Source organism: Oncorhynchus masou, chromosome 29, assembly GCF_036934945.1.
Source record: "Oncorhynchus masou masou isolate Uvic2021 chromosome 29, UVic_Omas_1.1, whole genome shotgun sequence".
In the NCBI taxonomy this organism is placed as follows: Eukaryota; Metazoa; Chordata; class Actinopteri; order Salmoniformes; family Salmonidae; genus Oncorhynchus; species Oncorhynchus masou.
This window is the reverse complement of record NC_088240.1, coordinates 28338135-28358712: the sequence shown is the minus strand read 5'-3', so window position 1 is coordinate 28358712 and position 20578 is coordinate 28338135. Positions and strand designations below refer to the sequence as shown.

General features: G+C 43.0%; 1 protein-coding gene across 2 annotated transcripts in view; it reads left to right on the top strand.

Annotated features, from left to right (window-relative positions):
• The window catches only part of abca12 (ATP-binding cassette, sub-family A (ABC1), member 12), an 86330-nt gene that overhangs the window by 27290 nt on the left and 38462 nt on the right, over positions 1-20578 (top strand). The window contains exons 22-43 of one of the 2 annotated variants that reach the window (XM_064944428.1): positions 11-390; positions 733-851; positions 1360-1451; positions 2209-2360; positions 3138-3268; positions 3557-3699; positions 5106-5282; positions 5430-5653; positions 7549-7678; positions 7758-7913; positions 8158-8254; positions 8365-8717; positions 8844-10289; positions 10520-10814; positions 11078-11303; positions 11772-11875; positions 15600-15706; positions 16060-16268; positions 16398-16474; positions 17835-17965; positions 18286-18456; positions 19410-19574. In XM_064944428.1, the coding sequence (XP_064800500.1) occupies positions 11-390; positions 733-851; positions 1360-1451; positions 2209-2360; positions 3138-3268; positions 3557-3699; positions 5106-5282; positions 5430-5653; positions 7549-7678; positions 7758-7913; positions 8158-8254; positions 8365-8717; positions 8844-10289; positions 10520-10814; positions 11078-11303; positions 11772-11875; positions 15600-15706; positions 16060-16268; positions 16398-16474; positions 17835-17965; positions 18286-18456; positions 19410-19574 (5085 nt within the window). Of the gene's footprint in view, positions 1-10; positions 391-732; positions 852-1359; positions 1452-2208; positions 2361-3137; positions 3269-3556; positions 3700-5105; positions 5283-5429; positions 5654-7548; positions 7679-7757; positions 7914-8154; positions 8255-8364; positions 8718-8843; positions 10290-10519; positions 10815-11077; positions 11304-11771; positions 11876-15599; positions 15707-16059; positions 16269-16397; positions 16475-17834; positions 17966-18285; positions 18457-19409; positions 19575-20578 lie in introns of both variants that reach the window. The other variant, XM_064944427.1, reaches the window with a different exon arrangement.

Sequence of the window (20578 nt, the reverse complement as noted above, 5' to 3'; positions counted from 1 at the left end):
ATCCTTTCAGGTTCTGTTGGTGGCCAGTCAGGAAGGAGGTCTGGGTAGTGACCAGTTCATCCAGGCATTCATGGATGCTGCCAGCTCTGTCCTGAGTGGCTTCACCATGGGCCTCACACCACAGAATGGCACTGCAGAGATCCAGGATATTCTACAGGGTGAAGAGGTCCAGATTATTCTTCAGGATGCCCTCCAGCTGGCATTCAGACCTAACATGAGCAACGCCCAGTCACTCAACATCACCATGGAGATTGTCAGGAGGGTGGAGGGCGTGGTTAGATTGCTGGTCCCCCAGGAGGCTGTTGGGTATCTGTTGCCAGGGTTCAGGTTCATTAGCACCTACCTTGAGACAGTCTCCAGACCGGGCGGGCCTGATAAGTGGAATGAGATGTGAGTTGTACTGTGTGTGGACTGTCAATATTAATGTATTTTAGGTTGCGTCACAAATGGCAGTAGTGCTGTGCGTGGATCCTGGTCAAAAGAAGTTCCCGAGATAATATGGTGCTATTCGGGATGTAACCTTACTGATTCTAAATGCTCACTGAAAATCAGAAGACGTCAGTGTTTTTTAGGATGATGCTGTTGATGATGACAAAAAATATTATCATCAGGTTGTTTTGTTACTCCCTCCCCTCACAGTGAAGATGATGACAATGATGCTGCTACTTTTGGTGCTGCTGATGACGATAAACGATAACATAACGATAACAATGACATTTTCTTTCCTCTCAGCATTGTGAACGAGCTGAAGATGGTCCAGGGCCTCCTGGCCCCTGACAGCAGTGCCGAGGTCTATCTCTCTGTCATCATCAACATCACTCATGTCATCCTGGACTCCAGCCAAAGCCAAGGCAAGTTGCCTATAACAGATCCTCAATATCACTGTAGGACTTCGTCCCAAATGGCACCCTATTCCCTACATACAGTAGTGCGCTACATTTGACCAGGGACCATAGGGTAGTGCACTATATAGGGAAAGGTGGCAATTTGGGACAGTGCGTCTACTGTCCTAATGGCCTGTGATATAGTACTGCTGGCACCATACACTTCATTATTAAATAACCCTACCAGGATCTCAGCCAGACACTTTAAGCACAGTTTATTGACATGCCAAAGTCAGAGTTTGTGTCCTCCAGGAAAAAATGACTGTATCTGTATATTAACAGTGGCCAGAAATCAACATGGCAAAATATATTGTACATCTATCTGTCTCACTGTCAGAATCTGTGTCTTCTTGGAAAACAATTAAGTTAGCTAACAGAAGCTATCAATTTGTTTGATTGTTGGCTACAGTTGTTATGTTAATAACTATCGATATGCTGTCATTTTTCATAATTGTAACATTATTATCATCAACAGGTAACAACATGGGCCCTTGGAGCAACATGAGTCTATGGGCTAACATTGGTAATGATATGACTGCTGAAAATCTTGCAGAAATTGCTGGTCAGGTAAGGCATAATATATTACACCTTTGCGTTTATTATCAGTGAAATGGGGTGGCAGGGTAGCCTCGTGGTTAGAGCGTTGGGCTAGTAACCAAAAGGTTGCAAGTTTGAATCCCCGAGAATCCCCGAGCTGTTGTTCTTTCACTGAACAAGGCAGTTAACCCACTGTTCCTAGGCCGTCATTGAAAATAAGAATTTGTTCTTAATTGACTTGCCTAGTTAAATAAAGGTTAAAAAAATCTGTAATCTAATTCCTTCTACGACAGTTCTGCAAAGTCATCTTTATACATGTGCTGAAGGCTTGTCAGTTGTATGACATACACCTCAGGCAGTCAACAACATGCCAAAGCACAAAATGCTATCCAATGCAGATATCAAGATTGTATATTTTGTGGTTTGTCCAGTTTACAGTTTAAAATATGTGCCAGTGTTTTTCCTCAATGGGTTACTGACTTGCCTAGTTAAATGAAGGTTAAATAAAAAATTAAAAAATACAAAGATTGAGCTGTCTCACTGACATTCAAGAGTCACAGTAGCTCATGATGTGGACAATTCCAATAATAATTTCAGTTAATCAATCTTTCCTTCTGTCTAATTTCCAATGAACAATTGAATACTTCATAATTGGAGAAGACTAACAATGAAGGCAATTTCCAATGACACATATTATGTCTAATAACCATGCCTTAATAAATGGAGCTGTTGTTAATAGTTGTCCAATGGAGAACACTAGCAACGTGATATTTTTGTATCCTTTCAGATGACTGGTCTCCTAAACTCTGTGCTACCCCTCATCATTGGGCAGCAGGGTATCATGCCTTTCACTCTGCCTTCTCCTGAGATGCTCCCTGACATACTCCCTGTGTTGATACAGATCCTCACTCAGCAGGCTAACCAAAGCAGCTGGGATAAGTAGGTTCAGGGGTCAGGGGTCATTCGTACAAGGACGAAAGTGTTATCTGGTTAGATAGTGAGAGGGAAGAGAATTACCATGGTGTTTTAACTATAGTAAGATAGTATAGTATAGCATGCTTGGGTTCCCGAGTGGCGCACTGCATCTCAGTGCAAGAGGTGTCACTACATTCCTTAGTTTGAATCCAGGCTGTTTCACATCCGGCCGTGATTGTGAGTCCCATAGGGCGGTGCACAATTGGCTCAGCGTCGTCTAGGTTTGGCTGGGGTAGGCTGTCATTGTGAATAATAATTTGCTCTTAATTGACTTGCCTAGTTAAATAAAATATAGTATTATATTTTAGTCAGTGGGGAGAACATTATCATGTTTGTTTTGGTAGTATTATATTTTAGTCAGTGGGGAGAACATTATCATGTTTGTTTTGGTAGTATTATATTTTAGTCAGTGGGGAGAACATTATCATGTTTGTTTGGGTAGTATAGTATTATATTTTAGTCAGTGGGGAGAACATTATCATGTTTGTTTGGGTAGTATAGTATTATATTTTAGTCAGTGGGGAGAACATTATCATGTTTGTTTGGGTAGTATAGTATTATATTTTAGTCAGTGGGGAGAACATTATCATGTTTGTTTTGGTAGTATAGTATTATATTTTATTTTATAGTAATGAGGGCCACAACATAATAGCCTGTTATGTGTATATAGTGATAGTTTTAAGTTAGCTATATTATGTTGGTTGTAAAGTTTCTAAACCAAGTGCTTCCCTGTGTTGTCAGGTTGGAGGGTATGATTGGGGCCCTCCTGTCGACCCTCAGGGACACCCCGGTGTGGGACTCTGTTCCCCCTGCTGTTTCTGTGATGAGCCAAGTCATGGGAGCCTTGGTCAACAATATGCAGGCTGAGACAGGTGAGACTGAGAGGCAGCTTTCCATACACCTTTATTTCCATACACCCCTGACAGCACTGTTGTTTCCTTTGTACCACAGATTGCTAGTAATTCCGTACATTAGCCATACAGTACATTAGATACACAAGTTAGGGATTTAGTGAACTGTTGCCTAGCATTGAAAGTTATTTATACAAATACTTATCTTAGTTGCTCACAAATGTTCCCATAAGTGTCCCATTGTAAAACTCTCTTTCTCTCTCTCTCTCTCTCTCTCTCTGCCAACCCCCCTTTCGCTCTCTTTCCCAGCATTCATCTTGAGTTTCCAGAAGCCACTGGCTGTCCTGATGTCAGAGTTGGTACAAGCTGTGAATGGCAGTGATTTCAACATGGCTGACGTGTCTGAGGGAATGATCCCTGCCATCGAGCTCACTGTGGAAGCTGCCATACAGGTTTGGTCAGAGCACTGGCTGCATTCTCTCTGTTTTCTTCTTTCTGCCTTACTGACAACTGCTGGTTTTCACCCTCTTCGTGACATTTACTAGGTTACGTGGTTGGTAACACAATGTCCTCAGTGCTCACTAGGAATGTCATGCTCTTCACAATAAATAACATGAGCCAATTTCATGAATTCATGTTCAATTGTTAAAGAACTTACCGGCTTGATGGCTTCAGTGGAAGGGAAACTAAATACCTCAAGCTATGCTGCTGTTGAAAGACAATAGGCTCCTCGTGTTTTAAACGTTAGTCCTGACTTGGGTAGGCTATTGTTTGTCTGTTTAGATATCTGTCCCTGAGAGAACAGTCTCAGGAATGGTCACAAATATACTTTTTTTTTATCTGGTTCAGAGATGTTCTTAATGACAACACAATGAGCAAAGACTCACCTTTGCTATCTGAACGGTGGCCCAAGATCATTGTGTTCAGTTAAAAAAAAAAAATTCAGTTTACCGTTGCCAAAACTGATTGCCCCAGTATCTCATATCCCATCTCATGGCAGCCCCTTACCTGTCAATATTGCCTAAAAAAGTTGTCTAGAACAGTTTCACAACCTTAAGAATCAGGAGGGAGATGTAATCACAATAGGTCTTTTCACATTACCTAGCCAAATCCAGCCAAACAAAACTAAGCAGTACTGAGCGGGCCAGGTTACACATCCACCATAGATGCTGGAACCATGCCGAAAAGGACAAATTTAAACAAAATATCAGAGCCAGCACAGTTTAGTTTGAGTTGGTACGACAGTGTGAAAAGGGTAAATGTGAATCAGGACAAAGTTCCCCCCTGAGATTCCAGCCCACGCCCAAGCTTGGACAATAAGGTACAATAAAAGATGAATAGAAAGAGAATAGGTCACAGCTCCCCAACTTCCTTTCAAGTTGTGGATGATTCAACAAGGAAAAGAGACAAGGAAAAACTACACCATTGAGTTTAGTTTTAGTAAGTTTTATGATTCATTCTCAATAGATCACCTTTCATGTGACCAGACTCTTAGTCATGTCATACATATTTATACAATAAAACAAAGTGTTTCAACATAAATAGGGAGGCCATACACGTTGACCGTCTTACTTTATCGTCTGTTCTTACCCTTCATATGATATACTGTATTGTTGTGCGTTTACCCGAGAGAGAATCTGTTGACTGTCCAGAATAAAGAAGGCCGATATTTGATCCCCCATTGTATGTATGAGACAATGTTGAAGTCACCATACTATCACTGATGACGGTGTGAATCTTCTGCCCTTTCCTTTACTGGTACTGCTTGTGGAGAAGAATGAGTCCATTTCACAATTAAGTAGAAAACATAATTCACTGTTCTTCCTTGTTGCTGTTTTTCATTTTCACCCATCATAAGGCTGCTAATAGGAGTAAGACCTTGGAGTGCAGGCAGGTCCTGAAAGCCTGGGAGCCAGTTAGAGAGGCGGCTGGGCTGAGTGAGGCCAGCCTGGGTTTGTGGTGTAACATCAGCCTGCTACCAGTCATGGAGGCCGATGCTGCGTCCAACTATGTCTATGCCAATCCAAACATGACCGTGAGTAGTAGTAATCACACATCACTAGGATTTCAGTTTGTAAAACTTCCCCACTAGAGGGCACTGTGGTAGCACCTAGTAAACTCTGCTGCTATGTTACTGACATAGCTCCTTTGCCTGTTGTCTTCTGTTGTGTTCTCTTCCCAGGGCATGGGGATGGGGCATGGGACAGTATCAGTGGACACTACAGCAACTATGATGGTGGCAGCTCTGCGTTCATTCTACTGGGTCCAGGTTAACCGCACAATAGTTACTGAGCAGCTTGGTACAATGCTGTCCAACACATTATGCCAGCTACGGGGACTAAATATGACCACCGAGGACCAGGCTCACTGGAACACACAGTTTCTCCAACTACACCTGAGCCAGAGGTGAGTCCTGTTTGGCTCAGTTGGCATAGCATGGCACTTGCAATCCCAAGTTCTGCAGGTTCAATTCCCCTGGGGACACCCAAAAGTGTCTGCTAAATATTATTATTATATATTAGTTAACAACCAAAACACTAATGCCCCTTTCACATGACTGAGCTGAGCTGTACTGCAATGGCCTGGTTACGTATCCACCATATGGTAGTGGCTGGAAAGGACAATGTGAAATGAAAATATCAGTATAGGACGGTTTGGGTCAGAACAATAGTGTAAAAAGGGTATAACAGTGACAAATACTTACCTGACCAGACCTTCGCACAACTTTGGCATGACTTTGTTTCTATGTGCCACTAATGGTTGTTTTGGGTCACCACAAGGTAAACTTTGACAGTCAGAGGAAGAGTGCAAGTCATCTCCGGTGCTGCTTTGTGTTTTTGTGTATTCTGCCTTTCTCAGTATACCCGATTGACACACCCTGTTTGCTTTATAAGCTGTTTATAAGCTGTTTCTCTGACTGTATTCAAAAAGCATCCCAGAGTAGGAGTGCTGAGCTAGGATCAGGTTCGCTCTGTCCATATAATCATATTCATTATGATCTGGAAGGCAAAACTGATCCTAGAACGGCCCTTCTTCTCTGACACACTTTGTGAATATGGGCCCTGGGAGTGCTCAAATACAAGACATCGAGAAGGACGAGGGGAAAAGCATTAGGCAGAATAAAATGTTTATCTCAGAGGGTTAGAGAGAGAATTAAATAACCAATAAAGACACAAATCACAGTAATTTTATCACCTACACGCACAAACCAGAGGCAAACCAATATAGATTCCTTCCTAAATTACATAAGAGAATTTGGAACAATCAAATGTGCATTAGTTTAGTTTGTAGTTTGACTCTTTACCTGAACACAGATCGTGTGTGTGTGTGTGTGTGTGTGTGTGTGTGTGTGTGTGTGTGTGTGTGTGTGTGTGTGTGTGTGTGTGTGTGTGTGCGTGCGTGCGTGCGTGCGTGCGTGCGTGCGTGCGTGCGTGCGTGTGTGTGTGCGCAGATAGTGATGTCTAACTATTATTCAGTTATCTGAGTCTCTTTTCCTCTTTAATTGATTTTGTTTTCTGTAATAATGAACTCAGTGCTGATAAGAATCACATTATACATATCTCATGGAATCAATCACGATTGCATCCCAAATGGCACCCTATTCCCTATATAATGCACTACTTTTGACCAGGGCCCAATGTGATATCGCTCTATGAAGGGAATAGGGTGCCATCTGGGATGTAGACCAAGTTTGACGGCGAGAGTCGTAGATCACTGACCACTGTAATGGAAATATCCCAAAGAAAGAAACAATCTTATACCACGGCCTAAATTATATCCCAAAATTATGAATAAGTACCCCCCAAAAAATATGATGATGATGATGAATTATGATTATATTCAATCCAGATTAAGAAATAATGGTATCACTGACTCATTATTATTTTATGTAGGGGAAAAGTGTAGCAGTTGCAGTACATGAAAGCATGCAGTAAATACATTCTGTTTCAATTTAACCACAGGCTATCCAACTTTAGCTATATGCTATTCTATTCTTTGTTTCTGACACCAACATATCTCTTGCTGCTATTTCACTAATGGGAGAGTAGTTTCACTGACACATAAGTAGCATTTCTATCCTGCATGTATGAAATTACAATATCTGTGAAAGCATTAAATTGATCTATGTCTTTAACACATAGGGCCTGTTTCCCGAACACATATTCTCCATCGAGCTTGGAAACCGCTTCCTATTGTCCTCACTCACAGTCATAACCTTAAACATACAGATCTGTATATTCTTGTTGTAAATGATTAGTTTACAGTCATTGGTCCTAATCCATGTGTCTTGTCCTCCCCAGTACTCAGGATCTTAGTATGGCCTTGGATCAGCTGGATGCCCTGGCCATGGACAACCCATGGATGAGACCCTACCTCCTGGCTGTAGAGATGACCCTAAACTACACTCTGGAGAATAGCCATCTACTCCAGGTATCTTACAATCTCCACTCAATGTGTGTGTGTGTGTGTGTGTGTGTGTGTGTGCGTAAACTATTCTATTCTATTTCAGAACTCCACCTCCGCCCAGCATGTGTTCATGGAAGCCATGGAGATCCTCCTGACAGGCATGAACTTCACCGAGGACCTGGACCTGTGGATGCGTCCCTACCTCCAAGCCATGGAAATGACTATCAACTACACCATGGTCTACAGCCAGCTCCTCCAGGTGCTGTGCCATCTTCTTCCCTTGTGCCATTGATCAAGGCAATCACTTAACCCAGAAGTGCTCTCCAGGCACCCGGTGGTTGCTGACCCCTGTGCCTCTCAACATTTGTGTGTGTGTGTGTGAGAGAGAGAGAGAGTGTGTGTGTGTGTGTGTGTGTCTGTCTGGGGGTGTTGGGAAAAGGCAGAAGCGGAATTTCAGTTTTCACCAAATGGACGATATTCTATTCTATTCTATTCTATTGCAGAATGCCACATCTGCCCAGCACCTCCTGATGGAAGCCCTAGAGATGCTCCTCACCGGGTCTAATCTCACCCAGGACTCCATCCAGGCCTTACTCACAGGTACAACTTTGCACTGTTATGTCATTTCAGATGGTGTCTAATTATCACATAAACGATTGGTCACATGAATGTTACAAGACAGAAATTGAAATCCATTCATCCATTCACAGAGAACATCTTCTCCAGGCCAGACGGAGGGTCAATCAACAAGCTGCTGAAAGATATGATCAGGGAGCTGGTCCGTGTACAGTTGCTGGGAGACTGGCCTATGGTCTACGGCGTCATGGAGCAGTTCCTATCTGTCAACACAACAAACCTCATCCTGGAGAAGGCCATTGAGTTCAGCGGCTGGTGGGGGTCCTCTACCGCCTCCGGGTTGGATCTGGTAACCCAGGCTCTGCCCAGGATGTACGAGGTGGTGAAGGCCTTCTTATCCACTTTGAGACAGATGAGTGTCCCGTTCCTTCCCATCTCTGAGATGTCCATGGAGCTAGTAGAGCACGTCATCATCATGCTCAGACAGGTATCCCAGACACATGCATGTGGTTAATTAAGATATGATGTCATTATAAGTTAAATAAAATAAACACAAAGCTTCAATTGCAAATCATATTCAAGTAGGTGCTGGCCTTTTTTTCTGAATTTTTAGGTATCTCAGACCAGTGATCTCTTCACCACGCTGGACTACTACCTGAGCCAATTACAAGACGAGATGACCGGGCGGAGCAGGAGTCCCCCCCACCACAATGAGGGTGTGTCCAGGAGGGTCCGCCGCGAATTGATGAGGAGGGAGCCAATGAAAGAGCCAATGGATGACTTCCTTGATCTGTTCTACTTGGACTACCCTGTCTTGTTCCAGGCCCTGGCAATGCCACCCACCATGCCAGACATCATGGAGACTGCCCATATGTTCTTCGGCAACCCTGACTTGTCTGTAGTACTCAAAGGGGTCTCTAGGGACATTGGCATGGTACCACCATCACTACCACCCATGGGGAACGTCTCCAGGTCTATGTCCAGGGCCGGAGCCATGACATGGGGCCCCTCAGTCCCCCCCCCTCTGGACGACCCCATCGACGTGGCCCTGGGCATCCTCTCCTACCTCACCCTCCCCAGACAGTGGCAGGCATACAGCCAGCTGTTCGTGGAGATAGCCCATGAAGACTGGATCATGGAGGACTTGGCCAAGATACAGAAGTTGTCAGCAGGCCTGGGCAAGATGGCGGACATGGCCATGGTACTGTCCCAGCATCCCCCACTACAAGTCGCCCAGAGGGTGGAGCATATGGTTAGGCAGCTGAGTGCTGAGGTGGCAAGGATCATCTACAGTGGCCCCAACAATGGATCCAACATGACCATTCAGTTTCTCACCGCCTTCAACGACATCCTGGCAGATAACCTGGAAGAGGTCTCTGATATTACATCTCAAATCAATGCCATCATTCAGAACATCCTCAGCTCTCTGTCCAGACCAGAAGCTTACATGAGTCTGGCTCCGTACATGATGGCTCTAGACCAGACCATTGCTGTGTTCACCTCTTACCTACCCACGGACAGCCTGATGTACCTCAACACCTCTGGCCAGATGGTGAAAGGCTTTGCACTGCTGGTTTCACACCCACGTGACATGAAGAACATGATGAAGGCTACAAGCATGCTCTCTGCCTCACTGGATCATCTCCTGGCCTCCGATAGGGAGACGACCCTTCCGGACAGGAAGCCGATCCAGTCCACCACTCACCCTCTCTTCCTGAACAGTGCCTTAGCCACTCATACCCTGTTCAACCTCTCCGCTGCAAGTCACAACTTCAGCAGCCCTCACGAGAAAGAGGCAATGATCAATCAGACGTTCGTTGCCCTGGTGGCCTTTCTGCCTGAGGACCAGAGGATATACGTTCTCCCTCTGGAGTCGGTCCTTCTCGCTGCCCTCTCTGGGGTCTCCAACACGGCCCAGATCCCTCCATCCTTCCTGGGGATCTCCAAGCAGGTCACCATGTCTATCCTTACCATGCTCAACCTAACCAACACCCCAACAGGGTACCAGGGGGACAGTGCTGGTGCCACGGTCCAGGTCCTGTTTAGAGTGTCACAACAGGTAATGTTTGTGACTGCCTTTGACAGATATTATAATGTCTTTTGTAGCTGTTATAAGTGCTTTATGAATGCATACATAAGTGGGTCAACAGTAAATATGTTAGCCATATTTGTAATGTTTCATATTGCATCATTACGTTGTAAATTGTTCTTGCAATTGAGCTTGTGGCTTGCTATTTGTACAATGATTTTTGAACAATTAATAAACATCATCATCATCATCATCACCAGGTGTCCACCAGCCTGTGGCAAGGTTTATCAATGCCCCAATCAGCCGTCCACGTACCCTCCGTGTTGGCATCCCTCAACCAGGCTGCCATGGCTGTGGCACCCCTGATGCCCGATGGCAGTGAACACTACTTCAACGTCTCCCTCCATATCTTGCACATCACCACCATGGCTATCAACTACACCACCACCACTGGGGACATAGCCGGCGCTATGGCTGTCATCTCCAGCTCGGTTCAGAGTCTCCTGGTCTCTCTGTCTTCATACCCCAGCCTGCAGACAGCAGGCAGTATCATAGGTAATTGTTTCTCCATTTTTCTTTTGTACCAGGGAACTATGATACAAGGGTATGGTCCCTTTTGTGTCAGGTACTGGCAAGCTATAATTATCTCCTCCATGGATGAGCACTTACAGTTAAGATCAAGCAAAACATTTGCTGAACATTTTAAATGTATTGATTCAAACAAATTAACCAATATATACTTGTTCCTCCTCGAAGGAATGCTTACATTAAAACTAGCACTGTAGAAATGAATATATTTGTGTGTGTTAACCATTTAGGAGACCTGGAACATGCCATCCAGAAGATGTTGCAGGTGTTACAGTCAGGCCGAGGCCCCCTGGCCCAGACTGCTGATGTCACCCAGCTGCTTCTCCATAACGTTCAGGGTCTCCTGGGCCTGGCAAACACTAGCATGGAGGCCAGCGTGGCTCGTCTGGTATTGGCTGCAGCCAAGATGAACACTGGACATCTGCTAATGATGAACGAGACCAACTGGACACACAAGTTCGTTTTCTGTTTTTAGACTGATTGCATATCTGTTTGTCCTGTCCTGCCAATTTCTATGGTCGTTGGCATGAACATGATCATAGACGTTGGCTATAAAGCACAAACAGGTCTGGGACCAGGCTACGTTTTGCTGTTGCTTTGGAGATAAATGGTTAATGAAGCTGAATAAGTTTCCCGTCTGTCCCATGACAATGGCTTGTGCTCACAGCTGTAGCATTCAGAGATCTCAGCATTGATGACTTATTATTTATTATTATTATTATTTTATCTCAGAAGCAGTATTTTCCAGTTACTTGGTATTTACTTTAATATTATAATCTACTAATAATATCATCTCGTCTGTGAGGATCATGTGCATAACAACCATGATGAAAGATGTAACTAATTGTAGTTTACAGTACTACTTGCAGAAATGAGAGGAGCAGCTGATGATGATGGTTTTTTGTCTTCCGCCCACTCCCACAGGTTGTCAATTGTTCTGACAGACATATCTAACAGGGTTCCCGAGGACTTTCCCTATGCTCCCCTTATTAAGAATATCACAATGGGCCTGGCCACGGAATCACAAGGTAAGCCTAGTTACTTTACTCTTCTAGTTACCTCTTCATTTCTCTCTTAGTGGTTCAGAGGTTCATGGCTCAGTCGGGACTCCCTTGAAATTAGATGTATTGCTCAATAGGACTCACGTTGTTTAAATGGAGAATAAATAAAGGAGACAAGTCTCACTATAGACCTGACCGATTGGCTCCAGAAAGACATTACAAAGACAAAAAAAAAATCACATTTAGTTTCCATCGTTAGTTTGATGGACGGGAATCCGCTGAGTGGACAAGATTACTTTTCTTCATTCTTCCATTATCCTAGCCTCTAACCCTAGAATACCTCTAACTAAGCCAACATCCCAAATGGCCTATTCCCTATTTAGAGTAGTACTTCTGACCAAGGGCCATAGTGCTCTGGTCAAAAGTAGTGGGGTCGTTCATAGCATTTGCGTCCCTTGCCTTTGCAACCATGAAAACACTTTAAAATGACAAATAGTTACATATCATATATGTTTTTGTTAATATTGAGCTGTTTATCAATTATAAAACTTAATGCAAGTCCTTTTTACAATTTTTGGGCATATTTTGGGGATTTAGAGATATCTATCTATTATGAATGCTAGAAAGTGAACAAAAGTCTTTATCATATTGTATAGATTATTAAAAACAAACAAATCTATCAAAATACCTATTTTATTTACTAGTATAATTCCTGTCCCTCAGTTATACCATATGTCATTGGCAAACTGTTATCGGGGGAGGTGTCTATGTTAAAGACAATGATTAGCTTATCACACCCTTTTAGAATGTCATCAATTTGAGGATTCCATTGATAATTTGGTGTGTCTAAACCCAAAGTGTCACTTGGTGTTACTAAATGTAAATGAAGGGAAATAACATTGTGAGCAAAATCTTTAATCATATCACTTTAGTCAATTATTTTTAAAGGGTTAATAACCTTGATTTGAGCATACCCTTGATTTGAGCATACCCTTGATTTGAGCATACCCTTGATTTGAACATACCCTTGATTTGAGCATACCCTTGATTTGAGCATACCCTTGTTTTTAGCATACCCCTGATTTGAGCATACCCTTGATTTGAGCATCTTTGGCCTCCATTTAAGAAAATATCCTCAACAACCTACAATGTCTCATTAGTCTTACCATCATTGGTGTTACTACTGGTGGCACAATGTTATCATAATATCCAAAATGTGTAAAGTCCTTAAGCTGCCATATTAGTTGATTTAGAGTGGGAAGATGGACCTTAAATAAGAACATTCTAGAAAAAAAAAAAAATCATCCAAAATGCCTCTAACTGTATGTTCTCCTACTAACTTTCACAGACAATCTTCCCTGGTGTCCTCCTACTCACATTGTGTCTAATTGCATAGCGACTCCTCTAGACTCCTACAGACCTAACCCTCACAGACAACCACATGCAGTCTTCACACTGTTAAATGTTCATATGCATAATTTGATTTCTACAGCCCCACGTGTCAGGTGTCCTCTGATACAGAAGTCAAAAGTCAGACCTTCCCTCCGCCTCTCTATTTGACCCTCATATAACTCCTACTTGGAACTCCTACTAGGAACTCCTACTTGAGGAATCCCGTGTAATCAATTATTTATATACACTAGATGACTGAAGGGGGAGCTGTTTTGAAGCCATCGTGCCTCCATCTTGGCACTACCCCACCATTGTAAAAAATATTTTGGAAGCTATAGAAATGCATTTTTTAAATGTCTACATTTGTTTTTGCCAATTTTATGATATTATCGACACCTTAATGCATACTTTAAAGTTATATTATAAAACTGGTTGTTTGGATCCTGGATACTGATTGGACGAGCAGCTTTCCACACTATGCTGTATTGGCCGTCATAGACACACCAATTCCTGCTAACAGTTCCATCTGAAAATGATCACTCCATAAGTATATCATGCTCATGATGCTGTCCGAATCATCGCTTATATTTATCTCTACTCGCACAATATTTCTCCTTGCTTCCAACCTAGCATTTAGTTTCGTACAGCAGGGGTTAATATAAGTCTCTCTGTCTGCCTGTCTGACATCGGAAACAATGTTCCACTGTTGAATAACGATCTATGTAGTACCATACATACTGTAGAGATAGTATGTATCAACGTCTTTATCATGGACATATCCAAGTAAATACCAATAGAAAATATCTCAAACAAACAAAAATGCAGTAAGTGGACTGTCATTCCAGTTTCAATGTTTGACATGACTGAGTTATCTGAAGTCGGTGACAAGTGACAAGAACATTATCCAGCCTGCATAGCAACCATTCTGTTTAGAACGGACGACCAGTCCTTTTGCATAGCAACTTTGTGAAAAATAATTAACAACTGGGTCGCGTTTGTAGCAACATGACCAAAAGAACTAACGACCACATTTTTGTCCAGACAATATCTTGAGGTGGAAGAATGAAATTTGATGAAAGTTTTGATGAAAATGTGTAATTTATTGTAATTTTAATATGTTGGTATCCAAACAACGGCATTTACCTGTGACTGTATTCATGATGCAGCACTGCCTCTTGTGCCTTATTGGTAAATTATGTGAGCGAAACATACAAAAAGTATATGAAAATATATACATTTTCCTTAAAGTATAATTTTTTGAAAGTACTAATGTTACTGTCCCCACTACAACATCAAAATATATACTTAAATACGTGTAATATTTTCCTATTCAATTAAAATACTGTAGGATTCCATCCATTCCTATGGAGGACTGCTCCTTCTGGGGGAGTGCCAATATGGCTGACCGGTTGCTTCAAAGCCTTTCATTGGCCAATACATAGCATCAGCAATCCAGAGTTTATATACATCACTGCTCACAATGTGTTTTTAATGTAGCCATATTCCAAACACCATTATTAATGGACATATTTCATATTGAAACCAGGCAGTGCAATAGGATGGGCTTAATAATGTGAGCTTTGTTAGAACTCCAGATAAGCCAGGAGGCATATGGCACATATCCAAGAGAAAGACACTCTGCTCCTTATTAAACCTTATTAAATCGCATTAGCCAAGTAAGAATTCAATCACTAAATACCCCCCCCCCCACACACACACACACAAATATAATAGCTATGTGACCACATTTTAATTGGCTACTGTACTTGTTTTATAATGCCATGTAACAAGGTTATATCTCTGTATATGCAATATAGTCACTTGAAAAACTGCACCACAGCTACTTCAGCTACAACCCTTTCATTTCCCAGAGGTATGATCCTGGCTTGAGGATCATACCCTTTTTATTATTTTCTCCACTGCAGTACCCCTGAGATCCTAAATGATTCAAAGAGTATGTTAAGTCACTCGCTTTTCTTCTGGGTTTTTAATGCAGTGCACCAATATTTACCATTCACCGTAGTTCGTGTCTCGTTTTAATTAGATGTTTCGCCTTGAGGTCTCACTGCTTTGACCAGAGACTAAGTAGTGCACTATGTGAGGAATAGGGTGCCATTTGAGACGTAGAAAGTTGGTCCCTTTGCCTCGTCAGTAGTATGCAGGGTCCCACATCATTTGCTGCTTGCTGTTCAGAGAAGCCACCCTGAAATAGAGGTGGTAATGATGCCCTGTGGGACACTGTGTTACCATGTCACCTTAACACATCTCTACTGTCCTCCCTTTCCCTCCCACACTCTCTCTCTCTCCCTTGTTCTATCTCTCTCCCTCTCCCTCCCTCCCTCTCTCCCTCCCTCCAAAGTGAACCTACACCTCCTACTCCAGACCATCCAGTTAGGGTCTGAACTCTTCAGCGGCAGCTGGTCAGATGGAAACTTCAGCAACATACTGGTCTACCTGACCTCTAAGGTTAGAACACAGTACTTCTCATGAAACTTTCATCTGTAGGGCGAGAGGGATACAGAGGCTATTCTCTCTGGAATAATGTCTAGACTACCATAACATCACCAAGACTAGGGTAGACACAGACATTTGTTGCAACAGCGAGGAGCTACATGTGTTCTACAACAAGACACACACACATACAGTAACATGGTTTATTTACAGTGTTTTGACTGCTACCATTGGGCTTCTATACTGACAAAATTCACAGTCCATATGACTCATCTTGCACGTTCTGCTTTGTGAGTGAGCAAGATTTTTAATGTAGGCCTATTCATTACACCTTGCAAATAAACTAACTTGTGTAACTTGTGTTGCAGGTGTGTGCGCTGGAGGATATGGACTCCATTCAGCAGGTGATGCAGGCTCTGTCTCTTGGCCCAGGGTTCCTGTGTGAGACTGCCATGCCCATTCTCCAGGCCTTCCATATAATGACCCAGAGTCTGGCTCAGGACAGCTCTGACCTGTTTGAAGCTCTGTTCGAAACCTTCATAGGAGACCCCAACACCTACAATGTCAACATAAACTGGTATGGAGACATTATAGGACATGTAGACTTAAAAATAAATGAATAACTAAAATGGTATATTGTGTAAATGGAAGTTATCGTTGACAAATGTTCATGTGTGTGATGTGCCTGTGTATGTTTGTGACACAGGACCTCTGCACTCACCCAGACACTTGGCCTGAACATCAGCAGCCTGAAATCCCTCAACATCAACATGACCTCTCCAGGTATACCAATTACTTTTCAACATTTATTTATTAGGATTTTATTGTTGTTTTTGACGGTGACAGGCATGGATGAAGGGGAGATAGATAGATGAATTAAAGGGAGATACAGAGGTGAGAAGGATGATGAGGCCGGGATTCGATGTCATGCAGGCAGGGGGGACAATACATGCTGGAGGCAGTGGCCTTAACCACTAGACTAGATCAACTCCAGGCACCACTGCCCCATTACTTCAATTACTGCACTCGATAAGCCAAGTCATTAATGAGCTAATTGCTTATTAATTCAGGGTTAATTAGCTAATCACTTAGATCATTTGTTAGCTAATTGCCTAATTATACTATGAAGCGTAAAGCTGATGTAATGTATTTTGCTCTTCTGAACATGCAGCCCATACTGCTTTTAGAATGACTTATAATGTACCTTTAAATATAATTATAACCTGGGTGGTTCGAGCTCTGAATGATGATTGACTGACAGCAGTGGTATATTAGACCATACACCACACGTATGACAAAACATTTACTGCTCTAATTACGTTGGTAACCAGTTTATAATCCCAATAAGGTACCTCGGGGGTTTGCATTGTGCATAAGAACAGCCCTTAGCCCTGGTATATTGGCCATACACCACACCCCCTTGGACCTTATTGCCTAAATATACACTACAGTTCAAAAGTTTGGGGTCACTTAGCAATGTCCTTGTTTTTGAAAGAAAATGACATTTTTTGTCCATTAAAATAACATAAAATTGATCAGAAATACTGTGTAGACTTTGTTAATGTTGTAAATGACTATCGTAGCTTTTTACCCCTTTTTCTCCTCAATTGGTAGTTACAGTCTTGTCCCATTCCTGCAACTCCTATACGGACTTGGTAGAGGCAAAGGTCGAGAGCCATGCGTCCTCTGAAACACGACCCTGCCAAGCCGCGCTGCTTCTTGACACAATGCTCGCTTAACCCAGAAGCCAGTCACTCCGATGTGTCAGAGGAAACACCGTGTCTGTGTGCATGTGGCCAGCCAAACCCTCCCCTAACCCAGACAACGCTGGTCCAATTGTGCGCCACCTCATGGGTCTCCCAGTCGTGGCCGGCTGCGACACAGCCTGGGATCAAACCCTGATCTTTAGTGATGCCTAAAGCACTGTGGTGCAGTACCTCCCGAGTGGCACAGACCGCTGTGCCACTCGGGAGGCCAACGTATAAATATATCATGTAAAATATATATTTTATGTTTCCCAGGTGTGGTCAAGATCCTGTATTTTCTCTTCAGTCACTTGTAAAAAAAGGTTTCTACAGGTGTGGTCAAGGTGTTGAACCTCCTGTATTTTCTCTGCAGTCACCTATTGTATTGTATTTCCTAGGTGTGGTGAAAATGTCGGAGCTCTTGAGGAACAAGACAGCGTTTGCTCTGGAGGTCCAACATTACACTGACATCCCACCTGAGATCCTCCACCTGCTGATGGAGACCACCATGCCTAACAGCAACTTCCAGGTGAGCTCACTTCAGATTATTGTAAGCCACAGATCAGCTGTGATGCCCATATGATGTGTAACAATAACACTAAATACGAATCTCTCTAAAAGAGAGAGAAATCATATAATCGTCATTTTTAGATGTTGTCATGAAAGTCAGACCAGTCTTCAACCTCTCTGTCTACTGTAGATCCTAGCCTGGCTGGCTAACATGCACCACTGCAGTGAAAAATCTCTCTCTTTTCTCTCCATCATATGTTCTTACTCTTCTAATTTGCTACTAGCTAGTACTATATCTAGTGATCTGACCCATACACAATCTCTATCTCCCCTCTATAGATCCTAGCGTGGCTGGCTAACATGCACCACTGCAGGGACCCAACCAGCCTGCAGATGAATAGCACAGAGCAGCTCCTCTTCCAGGTCTTCTGCAACCTGCCTATAAACCAGTGGTACAACTTTGTAGTCATCGTGGCTCGCTACGTCCACATGGAGAACATGATATACAGGGTATGTGTGTAACCTGCCATCTGCAGTTTTACAGTACAACTTCATAGTGCTGTTGGCTTGCTACGTCCACATGGAGAGTGTCGTCTACAGAGTAAGGAATGGTTATGTCTCAGTGTCAGGGCAAGTCATGTAAAGGTTACACATCGGGATTCTCTGTGACTATATGTGCGTCTGGGGACCCAAACTGGTTCACGTTTTTGTTTTATCACTAGCAGTACACGTCTGATTCCATTAATCAACGGTTTGATGATGCGTTGATTGGTGGAATCAGGTTTGTAGTGCTAGGTGTGGAGTGCTAGGTGTGTAGTGCTAGGTGTGTAGTGCTAGGTTTGTAGTGCTAGGTGTGTAGTGCTAGGTGTGTAGTGCTAGGGCAAAAACAAAAATGTGCACCCCTTTGGATCACCAGGACCGGGGTTAAGAAACCCTGAGATAGGTAGACATGTAATGTAATTAAGGACAGTAAGACCGAAGGGGATTCTGTCTACAGGCTCTCAGATGTCAGAGAGTTTAGCTGTCTACAGCCTAGTCCTAATGACAGAGGGTTCAGCTGTCTACAGCCTAGTCCTAATGACAGAGGGTTCAGCTGTCTACAGCCTAGTCCTAATGACAGAGGGTTCAGCTGTCTACAGCCTAGTCCTAATGACAGAGGGTTCAGCTGTCTACAGCCTAGTTCTAATGACAGAGGGTTCAGCTGTCTACAGCCTAGTCCTAATGACAGAGGGTTCAGCTGTCTACATCCTAGTTCTAATGACATAGGGTTCAGCTGTCTACAGCCTAGTCCTAATGACAGAGGGTTCAGCTGTCTACAGCCTAGTTCTAGTGACAGAGGGTTCAGCTGTCTACAGCCTAGTTCTAATGACAGAGGGTTCTGCTGTCTACAGCCTAGTCCTAATGACAGAGGGTTCTGCTGTTTAATGTGTGATACTAATGTCCCTCCATATGTCTCTCCACAGCTGATGCTGTCCAGTGAGATGCAGAGCATAGTGGGGTTCATGCTGCAGATAGTCAAGTTCCTGACGGACATGATGGGCAAGCTGCTTCCTGTCATCGCCCACCTTCAGGACTACATGTTCTCCATACGAGACCTCAACCTGGTCTCTGACCCAGAGTTCCGCAGTGTGAGTATTGAAGCATGATGCTGCAGCAATCTGGGAGGATTGTAGCTAGCAGTCTGTCTACCTGTCTCTGTCTTCCTGTTTCTTTCTCTCCTTCTGCTCATACTGAGACAAACACAGAATAAGATAGAACAGTAGTATTGTGTTTCTTTATGGAGAATCTATGGAGTATTACATAGAGCTCTACTCATACTGAGATAGTAGTGAATGGCTGAGTCTGATATAGAGCTCTACTCATACTGAGATAGTAGTGAATGGCTGAGTCTGATATAGAGCTCTACTCATACTGAGATAGTAGTGAATGGCTGAGTCTGATATAGAGTTCTAATCATACTGAGATAGTAGTGAATGGCTGAGTCTGATATAGAGCTCTACTCATACTGAGATAGTAGTGAATGGCTGAGTCTGATATAGAGCTCTACTCATACTGAGATAGTAGTGAATGGCTGAGTCTGATATAGAGCTCTACTCATACTGAGATAGTAGTGAATGGCTGAGTCTGATATAGAGCTCTACTCATACTGAGATAGTAGTGAATGGCTGAGTCTGATATAGAGTTCTAATCATACTGAGATAGTAGTGAATGGCTGAGTCTGATATAGAGCTATACTCATACTGAGATAGTAGTGAATGGCTGAGTCTGATATAGAGTTCTAATCATACTGAGATAGTAGTGAATGGCTGAGTCTGATATAGAGTTCTAATCATACTGAGATAGTAGTGAATGGCTGAGTCTGATATAGAGTTCTAATCATACTGAGATAGTAGTGAATGGCTGAGTCTGATATAGAGCTCTACTCATACTGAGATAGTAGTGAATGGCTGAGTCTGATATAGAGCTCTACTCATACTGAGATAGTAGTGAATGGCTGAGTCTGATATAGAGCTCTACTCATACTGAGATAGTAGTGAATGGCTGTGTCTGAAAGGATTGCTGCAGGTCTGTCTGGCTGTGGGTATCTCTCTCTCTCTCTCTCTCTCTCATTCATCCCTCCTAATTCTCTTCT